Raw genomic sequence first — 23,340 nt, forward strand, 5'->3', positions numbered from 1 at the left:
CCGTTAAAGGCAGGATGTAAGACTTAAAGCTATTGGGTAACTGTGAGAATTTAGCTGTTGGCCTATGGACGCAGCATAATACAGTTTTGTAACGTAACGAAATTTTGTATATTTAGCTTTAAGTATGCAGCAACGCAAGTGGCTTACGCTTATTCAACAGTGGTGATGATCATGATGATGATGTCCCCTACGCTCTTCAGAGTATGGGACGTTGCGGGAGACCCGCTGCGCCGACTAGGCAAAGGTCCTAGTGGACGTGGTTTGCCATTTACTTTCTCAGACTGTAATGGGGATGAATGATGATGATGAAAACGACACAACAACTCCCTGTCATCCCGAGGCAAGGAAAATCCCTGACCCCACCAGGAATCGAACCTGGGACCCCGTGAGCGGGAAGCGAGAACGCTGCCGCAAGACCACGAGCTGCGAACAATTTAACAGTACTGTCCTTTGTGTGTAGGAACCAAGCATTTGCCACTAGTTTTAATATATAGGTTGATTAGATATACCCGGTATGTAATATTTTTGTTTATTTCCTAAAACTGATACAAAGAAGCTAAATTTTGGAATTTATTTTGTCAAACGATGTTTCACCTTTTGTCATGTAACAGTCTAAGCATTGTTAACTACCTCTGTAAGTGAGAATTGTAGCTTAATTGAGAAGTTCACTGATTTTGAAGTTAATGTAAAATGTTTCATATTAGGTTTTTGTGAAGGAGAAACTTTGCCTTGAATACAATTTTCAGACTGAGGAAAAAGAAATAAAAAAAGAAAACTTGAAAACTTTTGTGAAGGAGAAACTTTATTCTGAATACAATTTTCAAAAGAGAAAAAAAAAGAAAAAAAATCTAAGACTGATGGCACAGCACATGGCAACTTTCCAGTTAATATATGCCTTGACGAGAAATTTGTCTACGAGAATCGGCCAGCCAGGCTCCACCGACTTTTACGGGCATTGTTGGTGCCGTGGATTCCGGCGTATCACCAACTATTGCCCAAGTAAAACTTGAGGAATCGTTGATAAAACACAGTTTAACATATACAATCACGACAAAAGGATGTGCATCCTGTCATTTTTATATCCATGAGCTGCTAATAACTGATCCATCGGAGAATACTCATTCGCGAATTCCTGAAAAGGAACCAGAACTGTGACCAACATCTCACCATTTTGCTGAAAATACTGAACAAGCTCAAGTGTGCATACATTGAGATTTGAGTTTAACTAAAATCTAAATACAGCTATATATCTGTTTTAACATCTCTTCTGATATATTCATGTAAGTGGTTCCTGCTGCACACTTTGGGCTCCAGTTGTGATGGTGCTTAATGTACCACACAACAGGTATATTTATGTAAATCAGTGGCTACAGCTCCACTCCTTGTGCTCCAGTTGTCGTGGTGCTTTATGTACCTCCATAACTGGTATATTTATATAAATCAGTGTTTCGTGCCCCACGTTCGGCGTCATTGTGGAGGTTATTTATATATTGCATTTTATATATTATGAAAAGTTGGAGTTCACAACTGGAAAATTGTTCATGTGATTTGCTCAGTTGTGGCACTTGTCACAGTTAGTTTGCCCAACACAGTGCTTTTATATTAAAAGACACCATCAACACATTCGTCGTTACTCAGCTTGGATCCCTGAAAGTGTTTTCTATACCTGCCTTTCGACGTTGGTGTCTTAGTAGTTATTGTCCCAGGATAGCTGGGAAATATTTGGGGTGTGCAGTCCCTTCGCGCCGGGGACCTGGCCACGTCAGACGGATCCATGTCCACCATGGAGGAGTCCGTGTAGCAGCCTTCGTGACCCTCCGACTCTTCCACTTCCACCCCTCCGGGAGAACCGTGGTGGAAACGCCGCTCATCCCAGTTTCCCGCCGAGCCTAATGTTCCGCCCTCGCAATGGGCGAAGGATCGCTTGTGACAGCCAGAGCGAGAGCACCAGCAGCAGCGAGTACTGTTTGTATAAAGCGTTTATTTTGCATTTTGTTTACGACCTTCCACTAAGGAAGGGATTCTATTTGTGTTTATCTGCTCTGCATAGTAACTAACAGTTCTTGATAAAACTTTACGTAGTTTTCGTGTTAGATTTCTTAGTGTTTTCTTGATCGTTTAGAACAGAAAGCGCCCTAAAACCGTCTTTTGTTTGTTTCGCGGCCGTTAACCACTAGTCACTTGAATCAGCAGTTGTCTTGTGACAGCCAGAGCGAGAGCACCAGCAGCAGCGAGTACTGTTTGTATAAAGCGTTTTTGTACCTATTTGCTGCGCTTAGCTTTTAAATAGTTTTTCTGGGAAAACCTAGCGTAGTTTTCGCGTCTCGTATTTCAGTGAGTGTTTCTTGATTATCAGAGTAGCTCATCAGAAGATTATCTTGGGAATTTGTCACCGTATAGAGTAGGGTAAACATAGTCATGTGTAGGGACTGTGGTTGTTGTGAGCGGACGCAAGGAGAATTGGCCACACTTCGGGGGCAGGTGGAGGCTTTGTCTGTTAGGCTCATCGAGCTCGAGGCGCAGGCGTCGGCTCGTAGTGGCGTTGGGGCAACTGTGGTGAGACCTATGCCTACTTCGGTGGCCTTGGAATCACATAGAACCCCTGATGTCGCTGCGTCTTCCGGCAGTGAGCATCTTACCGGTCAGCCATCACTCCAGGGTGAATGACGTACAGTGGTGGGCTCGCGCGTGCCTGGCCGAAAGGCGAAGGTGGGATCTGGCCGCGTGGCAGCTGCCTTACCCCTTTCCAACAGGTACGGGGTGCTTCCTAGTGGTGATGACATCGTTTCCGAGCCACCACAGGATGCCTCGCCTGTTGGGCCAGTGGCCGATTCTCCGGCAAGGTCCCGACAGTCACAGAGGGCGGGCCTATTAGTTATAGGGAGCTCCAACGTTAGGCGGGTTATGGAGCCCCTCAGGAAAATAGCGGGTAGGTCGGGGAAGAATGCCAGTGTGCACTCGGTGTGCTTGCCGGGGGGTCTCGTCCGTAATGTGGAGGAGGCCCTTCCGGCAGCTATTGAACGCACTGGGTGTGACCGGCTGCAGATAGTAGCACATGTCGGAACGAATGACGCCTGCCGCTTGGGTTCTGAGGCCATCCTTGGTTCCTTCCGGCGGCTGGCTGATTTGGTGAAGACAACCAGCATCGCACGCGGAGTGCAAGCTGAGCTTAATATCTGCAGCATAGTGCCCAGAGTCGATCGCGGTCCTCTGGTTTGGAGCCGTGTGGAGGGTCTAAACCAGAGGCTCAGACGACTCTGCGACTATAATGGTTGCAAATTCATCGACCTCCGTTATTGGGTGGAGAACTGTAGGGCCCCCCTAGACAGGTCAGGCGTGCACTACACACCGGAAGCAGCTACTAGGGTAGCAGAGTACGTGTGGCGTGCACACGGGGGTTTTTTAGGTTAGAGGGACCCCCCCCCCCTTGGGCGAAACGATAAAATACCTGACGGCTTACCAGAGAGGACATTATCATCGTTGATAAAGAACGTCCGTCCTCAGAGACCAAAAACAGGAAAAGTTAACGTAATACTGGTAAACTGCAGGAGTATCCAGGGCAAGGTTCCTGAATTAGTATCTCTTATTGAAGGAAATAGTGCGCATATAGTATTAGGAACGGAAAGTTGGTTAAAACCGGAAGTGAACAGTAACGAAATCCTAGACACAGAATGGAATATATACCGCAAGGATAGGATAAACGCCAATGGTGGAGGAGTATTTATAGCAGTAAAGAATTCATTAATATCCAGTGAAGTTATTAGCGAATGCGAATGTGAAATAATCTGGGTTAAGTTAAGTATCAATGGTGGGTCAGATATGATAGTCGGATGCTTCTATAGACCACCTGCATCAGCAACCGTAGTAGTTGAGCGCCTCAGAGAGAACCTGCAGAACGTCGTGAAGAAGTTTCGTGATCATACTATTGTAATAGGGGGAGACTTCAATCTACCAGGTATAGAATGGGATAGTCACACAATCAGAACTGGAGCCAGGGACAGAGACTCTTGTGACATTATCCTGACTGCCTTGTCCGAGAATTACTTCGAGCAGATAGTTAGAGAACCAACTCGTGAAGCTAACGTTTTAGACCTCATAGCAACAAATAGACCGGAACTTTTCGACTCCGTGAATGTAGAAGAGGGTATCAGTGATCATAAGTCAGTGGTTGCATCAATGACTACAAGTGTAATAAGAAATGCCAAGAAAGGAAGGAAAATATATTTGCTTAACAAGAGTGATAGGGCACAAATCGCAGAATATCTGAGTGACCACCATCAAACGTTCATTTCTGAGGAAGAGGATGTGGAACAAAAATGGAAAAAATTCAGAAACATCGTCCAGTACGCCTTAGATAAGTTCGTACCGACTAAGGTCCAAAGCGAGGGGAAAGATCCACCGTGGTATAACAATCATGTACGAAAGGTACTACGGAAACAAAGAAAGCTTCATCATAGGTTTAAGAGTAGTCGAATCATAGCTGATAAGGAAAAGCTGAACGAAGCGAAAAAGAGCGTAAAGAGAGCAATGAGAGAAGCATTCAACGAATTCGAACATAAAACATTGGCAAACAATCTAAACAAGAACCCTAAAAAGTTTTGGTCATATGTAAAATCGGTAAGCGGATCTAAATCCCCTATTCAGTCACTCGTTGACCACGATGGCACCGAAACAGAGGACGACCGAAGAATGGCAGAAATACTGAATTCAGTGTTCCGAAACTGTTTCACTGCGGAAAATCGTAACACGGTCCCTGACTTCAGCCGTCGCACGGACGCCAAAATGGAAAATATTGAAATAAACGATATCGGAATTGAAAAACAACTGCTATCACTTAGTAGCGGAAAAGCATCCGGACCAGACGAGATACCCTTAAGATTCTACAGTGATTATGCTAAAGAACTTGCCCCCTTTCTATCAGCAATTTATCGTAGATCGCTGGAAGAACGTAAAGTACCTAGCGACTGGAAGAAAGCGCAGGTCGTTCCCATTTTCAAGAAGGGTCATAAATCAGATGCGAATAATTATAGGCCTATTTCGCTTACGTCAATCTGTTGTAGAATAATGGAACATGTTTTGTGTTCTCGTATTATGACGTTCTTAGATAATACAAATCTCCTTCATCGTAACCAACATGGATTCCGCAAACAGAGATCATGTGAAACTCAGCTCGCCCTATTTGCCCAAGAAATTCACAGTGCCGTAGACACTGGCGAGCAGATTGATGCCGTATTCCTGGACTTCAGGAAGGCATTTCATACGGTTCCGCACTTACGTTTAGTGAAAAAAATACGAGCTTACGGAATATCGGACCAGGTTTGTTATTGGATTCAGGATTTCCTAGAAGAAAGAACACAACATATCATTCTTAACGGTTCAAAATCTGCAGATGTAGAGGTAATTTCGGGAGTACCGCAGGGAAGCGTGATAGGACCTTTATTGTTTACAATATACATAAATGACTTAGTTGACAACATCGGTAGCTCCGTGAGGCTATTTGCAGATGACACGGTTGTCTACAAGAAAGTAGCAACATCAGAAGACTCGTACGTACTCCAGGAGGACATGCAGAGGATTAATGCATGGTGCGACAGCTGGCAGCTTTCCCTAAACGTAGATAAATGTAATATAATGCGCATACATAGGGGCAGAAATCCATTCCAGTACGATTATGCCATAGGTGGTAAATCATTGGAAGCGGTAACGACCGTAAAATACTTAGGAGTTACTATCCGGAGCGATCTGAAGTGGAATGATCACATAAAACAAATAGTGGGAAAAGCAGGCGCCAGGTTGAGATTCATAGGAAGAATTCTAAGAAAATGTGACTCATCGACGAAAGAAGTAGCTTACAAAACGCTTGTTCGTCCGATTCTTGAGTATTGCTCATCAGTATGGGACCCTTACCAGGTGGGATTAATAGAAGAGATAGACATGATCCAGCGAAAAGCAGCGCTATTCGTCATGGGGACATTTAGTCAGCGCGAGAGCGTTACGGAGATGCTGAACAAGCTCCAGTGGCGGACACTTCAAGAAAGGCGTTACGCAATACGGAGAGGTTTATTATCGAAATTACGAGAGAGCACATTCCGGGAAGAGACGGGCAACATATTACTACCGCCCACATATATCTCGCGTAATGATCACAACGAAAAGATCCGAGAAATTAGAGCAAATACGGAGACTTACAAGCAGTCGTTCTTCCCACGCACAATTCGTGAATGGAACAGGGAAGGGGGGATCAGATAGTGGTACAATAAGTACCCTCCGCCACACACCGTAAGGTGGCTCGCGGAGTATAGATGTAGATGTAGATCGCGCCAACCGCCACAAATTGCCGGCGGATACCACCGGCACTGAAACTGATCACCATGAAGACTGTCCACTGTCCCATGTCAGGGTCCGTTCATCCGTGTCATCGTCGTCCAACGACTCACCTGACCACTTAGTAATTGATATTTCTCGTAGTGAGGCGGCGAACACATCGGCTCTGTCTGACCACCACCCGGCTGTACCTGTACCTGCACCTCTTCCTTCGCCGTCCCGCCACTGTGGCGAGTCTTCTGGACACCCTGGACCACTCGGAAAGTCCTCTGGCCGTCACTCCAGACGCTGCTCCGGCCACGCGGATTGTGGTGACAGCGGATCGTGTTCCAATACCTCCCTGCTGGGGGACGCCGCACTGGATGGTCGTATGGATGAGGAAATGGCTGCTGCTCCTGACCCTCCTTCTCAAGAGATCCAGCCAAGCCCTCTGAAGAAAAAGAATATACCCCCATTGTGGTATATAATGTCACTAGTTGTACAAAACTGAACACTGAGCACCAGCGGCTCATTTTGGGCCAATTGAGAGCTGTTTACCAAAAAGATCATGTGAAATACCTGCTTGACAGTAGGGATGACTATCTTACCATTCTCGACTTCATAATATCAAAGGCGATGCCTTACTTTACCCACCAGATTTCGGATAATCGCCGAACCAAAATCCTCATCAAGGACTTGCCACCAGAGGTTACGGCAGAGGTAGTCAAGGAGGAACAGCTTCGGATCCATTTCGAAGATCCTTTGATCCACCAGTAAAGCAAGAGGGATCCCGAGACCCGGGTATTGATCCCCTACCCTACCCACGTCATCTCCCTTTCCCGAAGGGAGGACATTGGGCGGATTTACCAAATCCGGTATCTTATGTACACGAAAGTCCGGACTGAATCGTATGAGGGCCGCAGTGGGCCAGCCACCTGTCGCAAATGCCAACATTTATGACATACTGGGATTTACTGCTCCCTGCCATTGCAGTGTGTTAAGTGTGGTGCCCCACATTTAGTGGAGAACTGCAAACTCCCTGCTTTGGAGAAACCTACCGCGCCAGGTGTTAGGGAACGACTCACAATCCCCACCACATGCCATCCTGGAGGGGGAGCCCTGTTTACCAGAAGGCACTGAAGTCTTCTCGTCTTCCCAAAAAGAAATCAATAACAAATTGACCTCCCCCACCACAAAGGGACACGACCAACCATCTTGTTTTGAGGGGTCAGCCTGGTGCACTGCCCTCAGCAGCCACTCCAGTACCAGCATCTCAGGCACCAGATAGTTCTGTGGCTCCTGTGCCCCTTCCTGCCCAGACTCCCACGACATCCTTTGCTGCTGCAGCTCGGTCTCCTCCTCATTGTCCATCTTCCATGACAGTTTCCAGACGATTTCCATCTTCGCAACATGGTGTGTTACCACTCTGACCGTCTTGGCTGCCGTGGTGGAAGCACAGCTGTGTTGCTCAACAAAGCTCTTGTCCATACCCAAGAGACTCTCCAGCTAATGGAACACATAGAGGCCACAGGGGTTACCATCTCCATACGCCTTGGTCCCATTACCTTTGCAGCAGCGTATTTGAGCCCAAAGAAGCCACTGCTGGAAGGAGACCTCCACACATTGGTATCCTTCGACAGGCCCGTCGTTGGGGCGGATCTCAATGCCAAGCACCCAGCTTGGCATTCTCGGGTCTCTAACCCAAAAGGCTGGCGCCTCCTTGACCCAGAGGATACTATAGCACTATCGGTCTGTGGTCTCCACAAACCTACCCATATCCCAGTCTGTACTAATTGCCAGCCAGACGTTCTGGATGTGGCCATCTTCAAAAACATCACTGCTCAGTTTCCATTGGAACTTCTCCACAAACTGGCCTCCGACCAGGAGCCAGTACTCTTGCACCTGACCAATGCTGCCCTTTCATTTGATGTTCGTTCCACTGTGACCCTCACCAATTGGGTCAAGTTTTTCAGGGTGCTTAATAACACCACTCGACACGACCTCTATTTGACAACAGTTCCAATATAGTTCATGCTGTGGATTACCTTACTGCCAAAATACAGAAAGCAGTGAAACTCTCCACCTCCACTGCACCTCGGAATTTAACCCCCCTGTACGATTTGTCCCCTCTGTTATGGGAGCTGAAGGTGCGACAGAAACGCTACAACCAGCGGTGGAAGCAGTTTCTTGACCCTCAGGACAAACGCCAAATTAGGCGCCTCCAGGGTGAATTCTGCCACCAGCTCGCCGACTAGATGTTCGAACAATGGGAGGACAGGATGTCCACGTTCCTACTCAACCAAAAATCTGGCTGGGCTGTCAATCGCACCCTGCGGCATTCTATGCCAGTGACTGCCCATCCTATTCGCATGGCAGTGGGCTTGTCATATGATACCCTCCAAATTGTGGAAACGCTGGCAGATGCTCTCGAGGCCCAAAACCACCCTCTTGTCCAGGACCTTTCTCCAAACGAACTACAGGAAGAACATGAAGTCCCGACAGCTGTTGCTGCTTTCCGCAACCGCCTACCCCAGTCTGCTCCCTTCCTTACGTTCATAGCAGAAATTCAGCGCATCGATCGATGGAAACGTGGTTCTAGGCGCTTCAGTCTGGAACTGCACTACCACTATGGTCGCAGATTGGAATCCTGCCTTGGGTATGGATGCGTGTGATGTCCTTAGGCTAGATAGGTTTAAGTAGTTCTAAGTTCTAGGGGACTGATGATCTGAGATGTTAAGTCCCATAGTGCTCAGAGCCATTTGAACCATTTTTGATGGAAACGTGGCTGGTCGGCCCATGGATTGAACCTTCCTCACATACCACTCAACCTGTTCACCAAGATTTTAAACTATTGTCTCACGTCTGGCCTTTTCTCCCTCAGTGGAAACAAGCCAAGCTGATTGTGATCGCCAAGATGTTCAAGGACCCTACAGTTCCCACCAACAACAGGCCCATCAGCCTCCTAAATACTATGGCGAAGGTCCTTGAATCTGTGATCCCTCACCGACTTTGCCAACCTCTTGCTGTGGCTGGGAAGATCTGTCCTGAACAGTTTGGATTCAGTTCACACCTCTCTGCCGAACTTCAGGTCCTACAGATCACTGAACACTTCAGCAAAAACTTCAACACTGTCAAGTGGACTGCTGCCGTTTTTCTGGACTTGCAAAACGCCTACGACCAGATCTGGCAAGACAACCTCATACACAAGATGCTGACACAGACCCCTACACAGGATATTTATGTCAATATCGTGGATGACTTCCTCCGCAGTAGGACTTTCCTAGTGGCTCTACGGGGAATGTGTTCTGGCATTCACCAATTTTCGGTAGGCACTCCACAAGGATAGGTGTTGTCTCCCATCCTTTTTAACATCTATGTAAATGATATGCCAGTCATCCCAGAGTACCACCTAGCACAATATGCTGACGACATGTCACTATATACCACTGGCTGCATTACTGACAACGTCGTCGCCCGACTCCAGCGACAGGTGGACGCCACCATCACCTTGTGCCAGACAAACAAAATAGATCTCAATGCCACCAAAACTATGGCAGTCTATTTCACGAAACGGCGCCCAGTCCTCCGCCGCAATATTTCGATTGCAAGTGTGCAGGTGCCCTGGTCCCCGACAACCACTTATCTCTAGGTCCAGATGAACCAAAAGTTGCTCTTCCACTGTCATGCGGAGTATATCGCCAACAAGGGGCAAAAGCTGACCACGGCCTTGTACCGACGTTTCCACAGTAGGGAATTTAACCTGCATACCACACTCCACATTTACCGACCAGTTATCCTGCCTGCCCTCACGTATGGACCTGCTGCATGGGCCACGATTAGTGTCACCAGGATGTGGACGTTGCAGCGTCTGCAGAACAAGGTACTCAGGTGGAGCCTGCACGGCCCGCCACTCACGAGAATTGTCACTCTCTGTGAGGAAGCGGATATCGCCCCCTCAGGACGACCACACGCAACAACGTGCGGCGGCTCTGAGAAAGTGGATGCCTTGTGTGACATTGTCATTGGGTTACGCCACGTTGGGACCACCCTTCCATGCCGCTGGCATCGACATCCGGTTCCCCTAACCATCCTAGAGGAATCGGATTCCGACCATGGCTAACGATAGGCCTGGAACGCCCACCATGGATGCATCCTTTGGCGGGACTAGCCCCCATTCTACATCCATTACTTTCCCACCCTACCTGCCCACGTTAGGCTAAATTTTTTTGCCTGACTGATGTAGTACTGTCACCGTCGGAAGGTGGTACGGGACTACAAGTCCAACCTCCACACCTCTAAATTGTGCTGTAGTGACGCAGTGTCACTGCCCTGTGGATAGATTTACTGCCTCACCAACACAGTTAGACCGCAAAATACCGGTGATGCTCTATTGTAACATATCACAAATTAAAAAAAAAAACAATAAATTAAATTACAATTATATAACTGTGATTGTGAAATGCAAATACAAAGCCATTCCCGCAATTTCGTTAAGCGGGCAACGAAATTAGTTTACTCAAATATGACAACAATGGTGGTGACCTCTGCACCATTGTTCCCCTATAAAATTTGCATAAGGCATTTAAATCCATCATTTCATGATTATAGGAGCTGGTACAGAAAAACACTAGCGACAATTTTTAGTAATATTTGATTATATTTAGGCTAAATACTACTTGAAACTTACGTTTTCGTCCCTCCTCACAAAATGGCTTCTTACGTTACGAAGAAACAAAAGGAGAGAGCTAGCGATCTATTTGCAAAAGAACAGAAATTGAAATAACATTCGCAGATCACATTAATATATTACAGAGTCTTTGCTATTTTTCTTCGAAGTTATTAAATATCATTTTTATCACGTTACGTGGCATACCGCCAAAATAGCTCGGATAAGTAATCGAAATATACTGCACTGAACTAGTGAGAAAATCGCATTATTCCACTACTTGACTAAAAGAAGGGCTAAATTGTTGGGGCATATCCTGAAACATCAAGTAACACCCAGTTTGAAAATGGAGGGAATTGTGTGAGTGTACCTGTATTCTAGCAGGTGCATGTGCAGATTTCACTGGGAGAGTATGTATGTTTGTGTGTGTGAGTGTGTCTGTTTGTATGTGTGTTTGACGCTTATGGGCTCTCCATGACGAGGTTATCAGTGCCCATATATATATATATGTGTGTGTGTATATGCACGGGAAAATGTCATTGGCTGGTCACTTACGTAAAATATGGGTGAGCCAGTCACTTCATGAACATATTAAAACAATCTCCCTGAAATCGTGGTACAAACGTCGGACAATTCACAAAACTGGAACCAAATTCGTTTGATCATTATCTAGAATAGACTGCAGATCCGTCGGCCAATCAGCTGTGGCCCGCTTGTCGGAAAATAAAATGCTTTCTGTTAAAATGTGGTGCACAGTGATCTGTACGCCACAATCACCACAACCTGGAGGACCCTCTTGCCGGAGCAGGAAGCCATGCGTCATAGGGCTGTGACCTATGCGAAGGTGAGTGACGAGGACCTCATCCTGTCTACGTGACTGGAAGGAAGTGCGCCTCAGCCTAGTTCTGGGCTTTAAGATGGTCGTCAGTTACTTCTAGCCACTCATCCTCCCACTGTCTCAATGCTCTTGGGCACAACGGCGACGTCATAGCACGCAGGGGGATGGCTCACTGAATGACCTGAGGATCAAGGCAGCCTCCTTGGCTGCTAGATCCGCCCTTTCGTATCCTACAATTCCCTGGTGCCCTAGTACCCAGTAGAAGGTAACCTCCTTCACAAACTGTTGTAGTTGGAGTAGGGCATCCTGAATGGTATGGACTATTATATCTCCTGGGTACAAACATTTCAGAGAGTGAAGGACAGTCAGAGAATCGGAACAGACAGATATTTAGCACTTTACGAAAGTCTCATCTGCTCCATTGCCTTCAAGATTGCATACAACTCTGCATCAAAGACAGTAAATGCTTGAGGCAGTCGAACCTAGAGGCCACCATGTGGAAAAACAGATAAAATGTCAGAAAATACTTCACTGAAAACTGAATCAGGAGTGTTGTTATCTCTCATGTACTTCACCATATCTAAAACCACTCTGGGCTTCTCCAGTAACCAGGTGGCAGACAGTTAAAAACGGTGGATCTGGTGTTGCACTGGCTCCACACCGAGTGACTCTAGCACACTCTGCATGCAGATTCCAAACGGCATTGTGGCTCGTGGAAGCTTGGAAAAAAGGCGCTCCAGAGGCGAACAAGCAGCAGTATGGTGTGTGGGTGATGTCGGAGCTGTGGGGATCTTATAAGTCTGATGCACCATGAGGAGCTGGCGCCGGAGGGTAAGTGGTGGTTCCCCCATCTCAGCACACAGGCTGGATACAGGACTTGTCCAATAAGCGCCTGTGGCCAGCCGAATCCCATCATGGTGGACAGAATCATTGATCCGCAAATAACATAGCCCCGCTCACTTGTACATCGTGCATACACAGTCCAGCTGCGAATGCCCCAAAGCCCTATAAAACTGTGGGAGACGCGCCCTGTCTGCTATCCAAGGCCTGTGGCTAAGGTACGTTAAGTGCCTTCAGGGTTCTGGCTTTCAGGTCTCCCAGGTCTGGCAGCCATGACACTTTAGAGTCAAATACGTGGCTCAGAAACCTCACTGAGGGTCTAAAATATAGGATGTTGACCCCACATGCAAGGCAGCAAAATTAAAAATACGACAACATTAAAATGAACACACACATACTTATCCTTGGTAAATTGATAACATTCCTATGCAGCTCACTCCTCTAATTGCCACACCATAAGTTGCAACTAGCAGCTCACTGTTGCAACACTGGAGGAGGGTCAGAAAACAGCAAAATTGTCCACAAATATGGAGAACTGTACACGACTCCTTACTGTGGTCATAATATTGTTGATGGCTATGGCAAAGAGAGTAACACTTAAGACGCTGCCTTGAAGGACACCATTCTCCTGTTCAAATCGATATTTCAGTAAGGCATCAATGCAGATCCTTAAAAATCATTGAGACAGGAAAGATCAGAAGAAAATTAGGAGTTGGCCACCAAAGCCCCACATATGCAGTTTTGCAAGAATGCAGTGTTTCCAAGTAGTGTCATATGTCTTACTGATATCAAAGATTAAACTGCATCAGTCGCAACCACTTGGGATGATAGTACAGGAAAGACTGCTGAATAGCTTCCTCTAGCATGGTCAGATTGTCGACATTCGACTGAAATCTCCAGATGTCATTCTGAGAGGGCTAAGGAGTTGTCAGGTCTCTAACAACCAGACCAGAAGACGGTTAACCATTCGCTCCAGGGTCATTCCTACGCAGCTCGTTAAGAAAATACTCCAGTAACTAATGGGAGATGTATGGTCCTTTCCTGGTTTCAGGAGAGGTGTCAGAACTGCCTCCCTCCACGAGTTTGGGAAGATGCCTGACTGCTGTGTTAGATTAAAACGTTTGAGGATGATTTACTTTCACGTCACTGGTGAATGGCGAAGCATGCAGTACCGAATTTGGTCGTGACCAGGTGCAGTATCATGGGTCTCAGACAGAACCGATTCGAACTATCATGTGGAGAAAGGAGAGTTGTAGGCCAAATGATAGCTGGATCTGAAGTTTAATTTTCTCCTCTTGACAGTTGCATGGTAGCGACTATACGCCAGATCCTGGCTTGCAACAGCTGTAGTATTTGCAAAATTTTCGGCCAGTGTCTGAGTGATGTCTCTGCCACAGATGGCTGACTGCTGTTTTTCTGTCCACCAAAGCACATGTCGTTTCCTAAGAGGAGCTAAAGACTTGAGTATGGTTAGGTCAGTTTCATGATAGATCACATGCCTGATGTGGTCCACCAATTCCTGGTTGCTTTCACAGTGTTCAAACACAGCCAACTGGCTGAACAGAGAACAATTAGCCCAGCCAATCATCCGTGTTGGGGTATCTGTTCCAGCAATCCACCGTCCATTAGGGGAAAATGAATTGGGCAGCCGGCCGGTGTGGCCGAGCTGTTCTAGGCGCTTCAGACTGGAACCGAGCGACCGCTACAGTCTTAGGTTCCAATCCTGCCTCGGGCAAGGATGTGTGTGATGTCCTAAGGTTAGTTATGTTTAAGTGGTTCTAAGTTCTAGGGGACTGATGACCTCAGATGTTACGTCCCATAGTGTTCAGAGCCATTTGAACCATTTTTTTAAATTGGGCAGTGGTCACTGGAATGAAGGTCATCAATGACCTCCCAATGAACAGAGTCAGCGAAGGCTGGAGAGTAGAGAGATAGCTTGATGGCTGAGGATGACCCAAAAGCATCACAGAAATGAGAGTAACAGTGTTTAGGATGCACAGGTCTTGAGATGTTAGAAGGCTCTGCAAAACTCGACACAGAGGGCAAGTAGAGATCGAGCCCCACAGGACATGACGGGCATTGAAGTCTCCCAGGAGGAGAAATGGTCAGGAGAGTAATTGCATAAGATCTATGAGAGCCTCGGAGTGTACCGCATCCAGCTTGTGTAAAGAAAGAGAGCAAACTGTAAACCTCTTAGATGCATGAATTTAAACTGCAACTGCTTGCAGGTCAGTATCTAGGGGAGAGCAGAGAAGTGGTGCCCATTATTGGCAAACATGGCAACTCCTCCTTTGGCCCTTTCCCCATTCAGGTCATCCTTGTGATATAGGATATACCTCCCCAGTTTCAAATCAACCTCCATCGCCTCTGAAGAAGATTTGAGAGAGATGTTAGATAGGATGACATTGACATCTTTGGGCGGTGTATCTCCTTCAGGAGATGATTTCTTGCCTTTGACTTCAACGTTTTGGACTGAGGCGGCTTTGGAGCACCACTTAAGAAGTGGTAGTGGTTGGAGCAGCCATGGGCAGTGCACAAGACTTGACCTGTTGATGGGGAGGAAAGTCCACAATGTCAGCAACCAGCAACCATGGATTTTTATGAAATTCCTCGGGAAGGGCAGGCTTCAAAGGAACTGCAGCAGCACAAGTGCACTGACAAACGCAGGTGCTAGTGCTGACAGTAGCAACCTCCATCCGTGTAGCGGCATCAATTTTCAGGACTTTCTGTATTGGAACTGAGGAAAAGGGGGCAGCAAACATGGGTGGCAGCATGGACTTTCATAACTTCTTGGCTTCACTATATGGGATGCACTTTGTTGTTTGGATCTCCTGTCTCTTCCGTTCCTCAAGGAAAACTCTGCAGTCCCTGCTCCACGTTGAGTGTATCCCCAAAGCAGTTGGCACATTTGGAGTAGAGGAGCAACCAACTTGGGTGGCTTTATCACATTTCCCATAAGTGGCTTCTGCTGTACAGCCAAGAGTAGTGTGCCCAACGTGTTGGAATTTAAAACACAGCATCACACTTTGGTAACAGGGTCCTACACTTAGATGTCGGAAATCTGCTTTCACATGCTCTGGTAGTTTGGTGTTGGTAAAAGTAAGGATGAAAGAGTCTGATTTAACAAGATCGCTCAGATCCTTGTGTTTCATATCGTTTTGCACGTCAACAATGCCTTCCCAGGACCATTCAGCTTGCAGTTGTTCTTGGGGAAAGGCACCTAGACCCCTGCAAGTCACAACACCTTTGCTGTAGTTCAAGATGATGTGCAATTCAGTTCTATCACATACTCCCCGAAGCATTGAGCTTACTGGAGGTTCATGACTTGTTGGGAATAAATGCTTCAACCACCATCGCCCCACTGCTTGAGTGCTTAACAGATTTCAACATGGCAGCAATGCCTTCTAAGCCACTCTCTACGTAGAATGGTGAAACTTTTTCAAAACTACCCTCTCTTCGTTTAGCTGTAAGTAACATACTCTACGAAATAGTATGCATTCTGTTACTACTGACTGAATCAGGACTGGATACACAAGCGCTCTTATTAGACAGGGTGTTGGTACCTTCCAGCGAACCACCCTTTTTGCAGGGAGGGGGTGAAGAAAATTTTGGAGTATGCAGTTTGGTCCCACGAGCAGCTAGGTAAATAAGGCTCCACCTAGACAAAGCCTCACAGGCCTGAGTAAGCCTAATACAACTGAGTTGCCGCTGGTTCCCTAGAGGCTGCCCACTAATGACTGTTCCACTGTAACAGTCACGCATCCACCACTGTGCAGCATTCTTTGAGATTGAGGGTTGTTTATAGAGGTTTATTCCGTCGTCATGATCTGGGTGGTCAAGCCAAGATCCCCATTCCCTGAGCCACACAACGCTCCACTGCTATGCCACACGATGGTCGCTGAAGCATGCCCAGAGCTTACAGTGATATCTGTGGCGCTTACTAGTCCCCTGGTCTGGAACCCTGGGGTCACCAAGCCTACACACAGCAAATGAATGTTGAGCCCCTGTCCTGAGGCCTGCACTGGGAGACGAATGCTAGACTACTGGAAGCATAATCAAGTGTAGATTGCAAAAATTATGCGGAGATGATGAAAATGAAATGCTTGTATGGCATTTATTGGCCAGGTTATCCCCTTTGGGGTTCGGCTGCCATATTGCAGGTCCTTTTAGTTGACACCACTTCGGTGACTTCCGTCTCAGCGATGATGAAAATGATGATGACTGATAGCTGCACAGAGTCAATAACCGATTAGCTTTGGGAGTTGTACAAAAATAAGCTTTTGAGTAATTACTACTACCACCAGCACCACCACCACCACCACCCCATATCAATCTCAGTCTCGTATTATTGCACTGGAAAGTTAATTGCTATAAATAGTTCACCAAATTATTTGTGCACAATATTTCGTAATGAATAAATGTTACACTTTCAAGAAATAATGGAACACTTTTTTCTGCAAGCAGATTTGTTTAATTCAGGATTCCAATACAACGTATTATTTCCTGTTGTTTTGGCTACCAAACCCAGTTTTTCCTCTCCTGGGGAAACCACCTTGACAAAGCACTGTCCATGCGGGTGGAGAGGCTTGCGTATCTGCAGGAAGCTGAGGGCTATGCCGAAGGTAGAGGACCTACTGCCGGAAAGGCCTCAGCCGATGGATCAGACTAAGAGTGTCCCACAACTTCCCCTCTTCCCTATCCACTCCTAGTCCTACCCTGTTCCCTGACCCAACTGAAGGTGTGATGCGATCCATGCTGAGGGGTGCGTGGCACATGGGAAGATGAGTCGCAAACAGAGCCTCAGGGATACCGGGCGACCTCCCTGAGTAATTAGCCTTACATTGTGTGGGGTATTCATTGTGTGGACCTTCTAGATTCCCAAATCTCATGGGACCAACATGAACACGATTACAAAAAAAGAAAAGGAAACTGAGGGGCAAATTGAGACCTCAGATACCCAAACATTGGGGACTGAACCGATGGAAGGCACTTCCACTACTGAATCAGGGTCTAGACCTGAGCCGGAAGTGGGAACTGTAATCGAGAAGCTAGACCAGATTAAGATCAAAGGCTTGTCTGGGCCCAAAGGAGGAAGCTACTCAAGGAACAGAGGGAAAAGGAAGGAAAAGAAAGGCTTCCTAAACACAAATGGAGGGAAGTATGGGACTAGAACCCAAGGGAAACAGACCTATAGTACTGCAGTCTCGGTTTTTAGGATGGCAGTTATGCAGGAAGGTTATCCACTGGTGGCCATTACCTCACAGCAGGCGGAGCTATCTAGTATGATTTTTTTTTCTAGTAATTTAATTGAAAGCTTTGTTGCTTTGGTAAAAATAAAATTGGTTCTTTTTGTCGTGACAGAATAAATTACTATTAATCACACCAGATTTGTCGGAGAACAGCAGCAACATGTGTAATTGACCCAGCTTTAAGAAATTCTATTACCTTTTAGCGGAAAATTCGTGCGGTACTCTCCGACGTTAGAAAAGTCGTGGTGTTCCGTTCGGAGCAGGAGGCGGCTGTCTTTTCTCCTTCGCGATATCGAAAATTACTAAAAAAAATGAACAGAAATTTTTTTTCGGAGGAAGATCGCGCGGAGAAAACAGACGGAAGTTACAGGAAAGAAACCTAAGGGACCAACTAATTGGATTTGTACGAACATATAAACGGAACTGAAAGAACTTGGAATAAATACTATAACGATGTCGTCACGACAGCCTCCTGTTCCGACAGAACACACGCTGGATCATAAGCTGCATAAATCTTTTAAACAGAAAAGATTATCACAAGTATAATTAATGAAAATAAGGTTGAGAGATTTTCTTTGAAATTAAATAAACTTCAAGGCTTCAAGTATTATATTATGAAACGGAAACTTACATTAACATGGCCACCCATTGTGGCGATGGAGCGAATTTTCACGATACACATTCTCGCTTGTTTGTGGCTACATATATTTTTAATCACTTAAACTCTTAAATTTACAATACAATGATTATATCAGTATGGAGCACAATACTTTTGCGTCCGACTCGCAACACATTCACAGAACAGCTAGACAGCGGCGCGGCTCCCTGAAGAAGTAAAAATTGGCAATTGTTATTTTGAAACATAGGTGCATCGGTTTTTTTTTTACTGATCGATAGCAGCGTATAACAGTTTATAGCTATCGTGATATTCTGCGCTTTTCAGGAGTGCGGCAAAGATATCTGGTTACAACATTCATTGGTATATGTTAAAAGTTCGCACATACTGACGCAAATACAGAAAAAAAACTTTTACATATTAAAAATCGCAGTGATAAAGGCTGTAATGTCACAGCTAGTACAGATGGCCCTCTTTGAAAAGATTGGGGAGGGAGGACGCTGGCCCAGGTCCAAACTTCAGGAGGGTCTGTCTAGACCGTGGTGCACTCATTTTTGCCTGTGAGGGGGTGCACACAGTAGAATGGTTCAAGGACAAGGTGCCAATGATATCCCCATGGGAAGATGTGAAGCTGCCGGTTAAGATCGCAGCGCAGCTTCTTATGGATACCCAGGATCGTTAAGGAAGTCCCTCCCAAGACTGTTCGGGAAAATTGGGGCCCAGAACCCAAAAGTCCCGACAGAAGACTGGAGATTAACCAGAAGGTTGCTCTGGAAGGACGAACCCTGGTGGTGGAGGTTGGTGAGAAGTCCCTGAAGGCGATGCGGGAGCAGAACCTGAAACTGTTTTTAGGGTTCTCCGATTACTGTCAGGATTCTCAAAGACCTCAAAGATTGCCATAAGACGGAGCCTGGAGGCGCTGCAGATTAATCTGCAGCACAGTAAAGGGGCCTCTGCTGCCCTGAGCCGCTGCCTGGGGCGACAGGAAGTGGACGTGGCCCTGATACGAGAACCCTATTTATACAAAGGGGGTGTATTGGGCCTCGGAGGCACTGGAGGTACACTGATCTATGCTAGAAATCTAAGACACTCCAGAACATGCATCTATGTTGGAAACGGCATTTCTTTCATGCCAATGATGGATTTCTGCTCTAGGGACTTAGTGACCATCAAAATGCAGCAATGTGAGGAAGGTATCACGAGGGAAATTCTCTTGACCTCACCATGCCTTCCTTACGAAGACAGTTCTCCCCCCTCCCTTGGAGGCGAGGAGACTGGTAGAGACTTGCCATCGGCAAAGTGACCAACCGCTGGTGGGGTGCGATGCCAGTGCCCACAACCTAGTGTGGGGCAGCAAGGACACCAACAGTAGATGTGAGTACCTTCTTGAATTCCTCTTAGCTGACAACTTAGAGGTCCTGAATAGGGGCAATGAACTTAAATTCAGGAATAGCAGAAGGGAAGAAGAAATTGACATAACATTTGGTTCCATGACGATGGGTAGCTATGTCAAACAATGGCATGTGGAGTTGGAGCCATTCTCATCGGACCACATGTACATTAAAATCAAGGTTGAAATGGGAATCAGACAGATCATGACTTATAGAAATCCCAGGAAAACAGAATGGGAGACATATAGGAGGGACCTTGACTTAGGCTCATAGGAAATTAAAACCAGATAAGGAAGCCAGTAGAATTTGAGGAAGTAGCAGAGCCTGTTACCTCTGCCATAGTGACCTCACATCAAGAGAACCGCACAATCACCAGGAAGTGCACAAATAGGAGTATTCCTTGGTGGAACAACAAATTGGAAACGCAAATAAAACAGGTACAGAGACTGTTTAATATTGCGAGACGCAAAGGACAATGGGCTAAATATCGTGAGGCCCTTGTCAGTTACAACCTTGAAATAAGACAAGCAAAGAAGGCATCCTGGAAGGCATTCTGTGAGGAAGTGGAAGGCACGGCTGCACAAGCGAGACCTCACTAGAGTACCCACTAACCCAGGGGGTATGTTGAGGAAGGAGGATGGGGTATATACAAAGACAGCACATGAGACGCTGGAATTACTCCCCAAAACTCACTTTCCTCAATATACTCTGCCGGATTACGCAGACCAGTATGTGATCCCAGAGAGACAACGGATCTCAGGCACTCGAAGAGAGGACTGGAAATCGGCCAAGGAGTGTGTGAACCTCAACAAAATACAGTGGGTGGTAGGAACATTCCACCTGCTCAAGTCACCTTGCCCAGATGGAATTTTACCAGCTCTCCTGCAGGAGGCAGGAGGAAAGCTTATAAGAATCCAATGCAGGCTATTTAGGGTTAGCTTAGCAGTAGGAATCATTCCCAATGTTTGGAGGGCAGTGAAGGTTGTCTTCATTCCAAAGTCAGGGAGAATAGATCATACCAAGGCCAAGGATATGAGACCAATCAGTCTGTCCTCCTTCATTCTCAAAACACTGGAAAAACTGGTTAATGTATACGTTGTGGAGAGGAGGCTATGGAGGCTATGTAGGGTCCCTCTACACCTAGACCAACACACATACCAACCAGGTAAATCATGTGAAACAGCTCTCCACCAACTCGTTCAGAAGGTGGAAAGAGCACTTCAGTTCCAAGAAATAGCCCTCTGCATCTTCCTGGATATCGAGGGGGCCTTTAGTAACACAACCTTCCATTCCATGGTAAGGGCAGCAGAGCTGCATGACCTGGGGACCACTATATATAGGTGGACCAGATTTATGCTTAGTGGATGGAAGGTACAGGCTACCATGATGAATGAAAAGATGCTAATTAAGACCACCAGAGGCTGCCCACAAGGAGGAGTTTTGTCTCCTCTGTTGTGGGATATAGTGGTGAACGAACTCATTGAGGAACCAAATCCCAGACAATGCTTCTGCCAAGGATTCGCAGATGACCTTGTCATAGTAATACTTGGCAAATTCACTGACACAGTCAGGAATATGGCACATGGAGGGTTGGACATTGTACAAAAATGGTGCATTAAACAGGATCTGAGAGTTAATCCTAAGAAGACTGTTGTGGAGCCACTTACAAAGAGACATATTCAGCATACAATTTGGAATCTAAAGCCCTTCAATGAAACTCTACCTGTGAAGGGGACAGTGAAGTATCTAGGGGTAACCTTGGATGAGAAGCTAACTCGGACACCTCATGTTAAGAGTATCTGCTCCAAGGGAAAAAGCACTTTAGTGAGTAGTAGGAGGACTTGTGGCAAAAACTGCGGTCCTAAGCCCCAGGGGTATGCACTGGATATACACCACAGTGGTTAGACATAGGATTTCTTATGGGGCCATAGTGTGGTGGAAGAAGGTAGAACAGTGTGTTGCTGCTAAAGAGCTTGCTAAGGTGCAGAGATTGGCCTGCGCCATAACGGGCGGAATTAGCAGCACACCAACCGCTGGAGTGGAAGCCATGCTGGACATGCCTCCACTTCACCTTTGGGTTAAGATGGAGGCAGGAGCTGGGGCATACAGACTTAAAACTGGCCAAAACTGGGTCTCATTTGGATATCCGGAATCACACACTAACATAGTGAGTGAGGTAAATAATAGGTATGGCTGGGGAAATGCCCGCTGACTATATAATAACTCCTAACTGCTTCGATAAGCCTAACAACATAATAATTGGACGTAGGGAGTAGTAGGAGAATACAGTTCGACACCGTACAGGGGACATCGTTTGGTTCACCGATAGGTCGATAACAGATCAAAGCGTTGGGGCAGGGTTGTATGTGGCTCAGCCAAGACTGGAGAGCAGCTTCTGTATAGGGAAACTGGCTTCTGTATTCCAAGCCGAAATTACTACAATCAGGGCATGTGTGGAGGAGAATGTGAGTAGGTGCTACAATGATCGTAGCATCTACATCTGTTCAGACAGCCAGGCAGCCCTGAAATCATTGGCAGCTCCTGCAACAAGATCTAAGATTGTTGCAGATTGCCACAGGGCTCAGGTGGAGCTAGGGGGAAGCAATAGGGTGTATTTAGTGTAGGTCCCTGGCCACTCAGGGATCTGTGGGAATGAACAAGCCAATGGATTCGCTAGGATGGGGGCAACAACTCCTTTTTTTGGACCGGCACCTGTCTTCACAATCATCAAGGCTATGATCAAATTAGAACTATGGAACTGGCTTAGGAAACAGCACTTATAATATTGGACCAAGGTCCATAAACAAAAACATGGTAAAATAATGATGCCCAAGCCATGTTTTAACTAAAGCTTCTTTTATCAACCGAAATTCACCGAGAAAAAAAGTATTACATTACTTATTGAGCGCCCCTCATTTCTATTAACTCCGACCTACATCACAAAGAAAAGCACTCGGACTAGCACTGGGACCCCACGCCACAGTCTCGTGCTAATGGCCACGCTCTTTTAACGGCCGACAGGAGTAGTAACTGACCGTGACGAACCTTACTGCGCGGCTGCGTGCAGTGGGGTGATGCCTATCGAATTGGCAACGGAGGCGCAGGCGCCGGGCAGCACCAGCAGCAGCAGCAGCAGCAGCTGCTGCTCGCTGACGACGTGGGGTCGCGCGCATCAGGTGGCGACGTGCAGCGACGTGTTCCAGCTGTAGTCCGCTGCGTCGAGGTCTGAGCTCAGGTGCATTAGTAGAGACAGCATAGAGGCGCTGCCGCCCAGCGTCGCCCAGTGCGCCGCCGTCACCCCCGCCGCGTTCTCAATTTGCACGTTGGTTCCCGCTGCGGCCAACTTGGAGACCATACTCTCTGAACCCATTATCACGGTATAAGTATATATGTGGATGTGTGTGTGTCTGCGTGCACTTTATCACGGGATAATTATA

The 23,340-nt window shown here is 46.6% G+C and overlaps 1 protein-coding gene across 1 annotated transcript in view; it reads left to right on the plus strand.

The window, feature by feature from the left end:
• Positions 1-23,132, plus strand: part of LOC124788918 (serine/threonine-protein phosphatase 6 regulatory ankyrin repeat subunit B-like) — an 85,003-nt gene extending 61,871 nt beyond the window's left edge. Inside the window, exon 2 of the mRNA XM_047256200.1 lies at positions 22,971-23,132. Within this exon, the coding sequence (XP_047112156.1) occupies positions 22,971-23,132 (162 nt within the window). The remainder of the gene's footprint in view (positions 1-22,970) is intronic.
• Positions 23,133-23,340: the final 208 nt, after the last annotated feature.

The sequence above is a fragment of the Schistocerca piceifrons genome, chromosome 3 (assembly GCF_021461385.2).
Source record: "Schistocerca piceifrons isolate TAMUIC-IGC-003096 chromosome 3, iqSchPice1.1, whole genome shotgun sequence".
Taxonomy (NCBI): Eukaryota; Metazoa; Arthropoda; class Insecta; order Orthoptera; family Acrididae; genus Schistocerca; species Schistocerca piceifrons.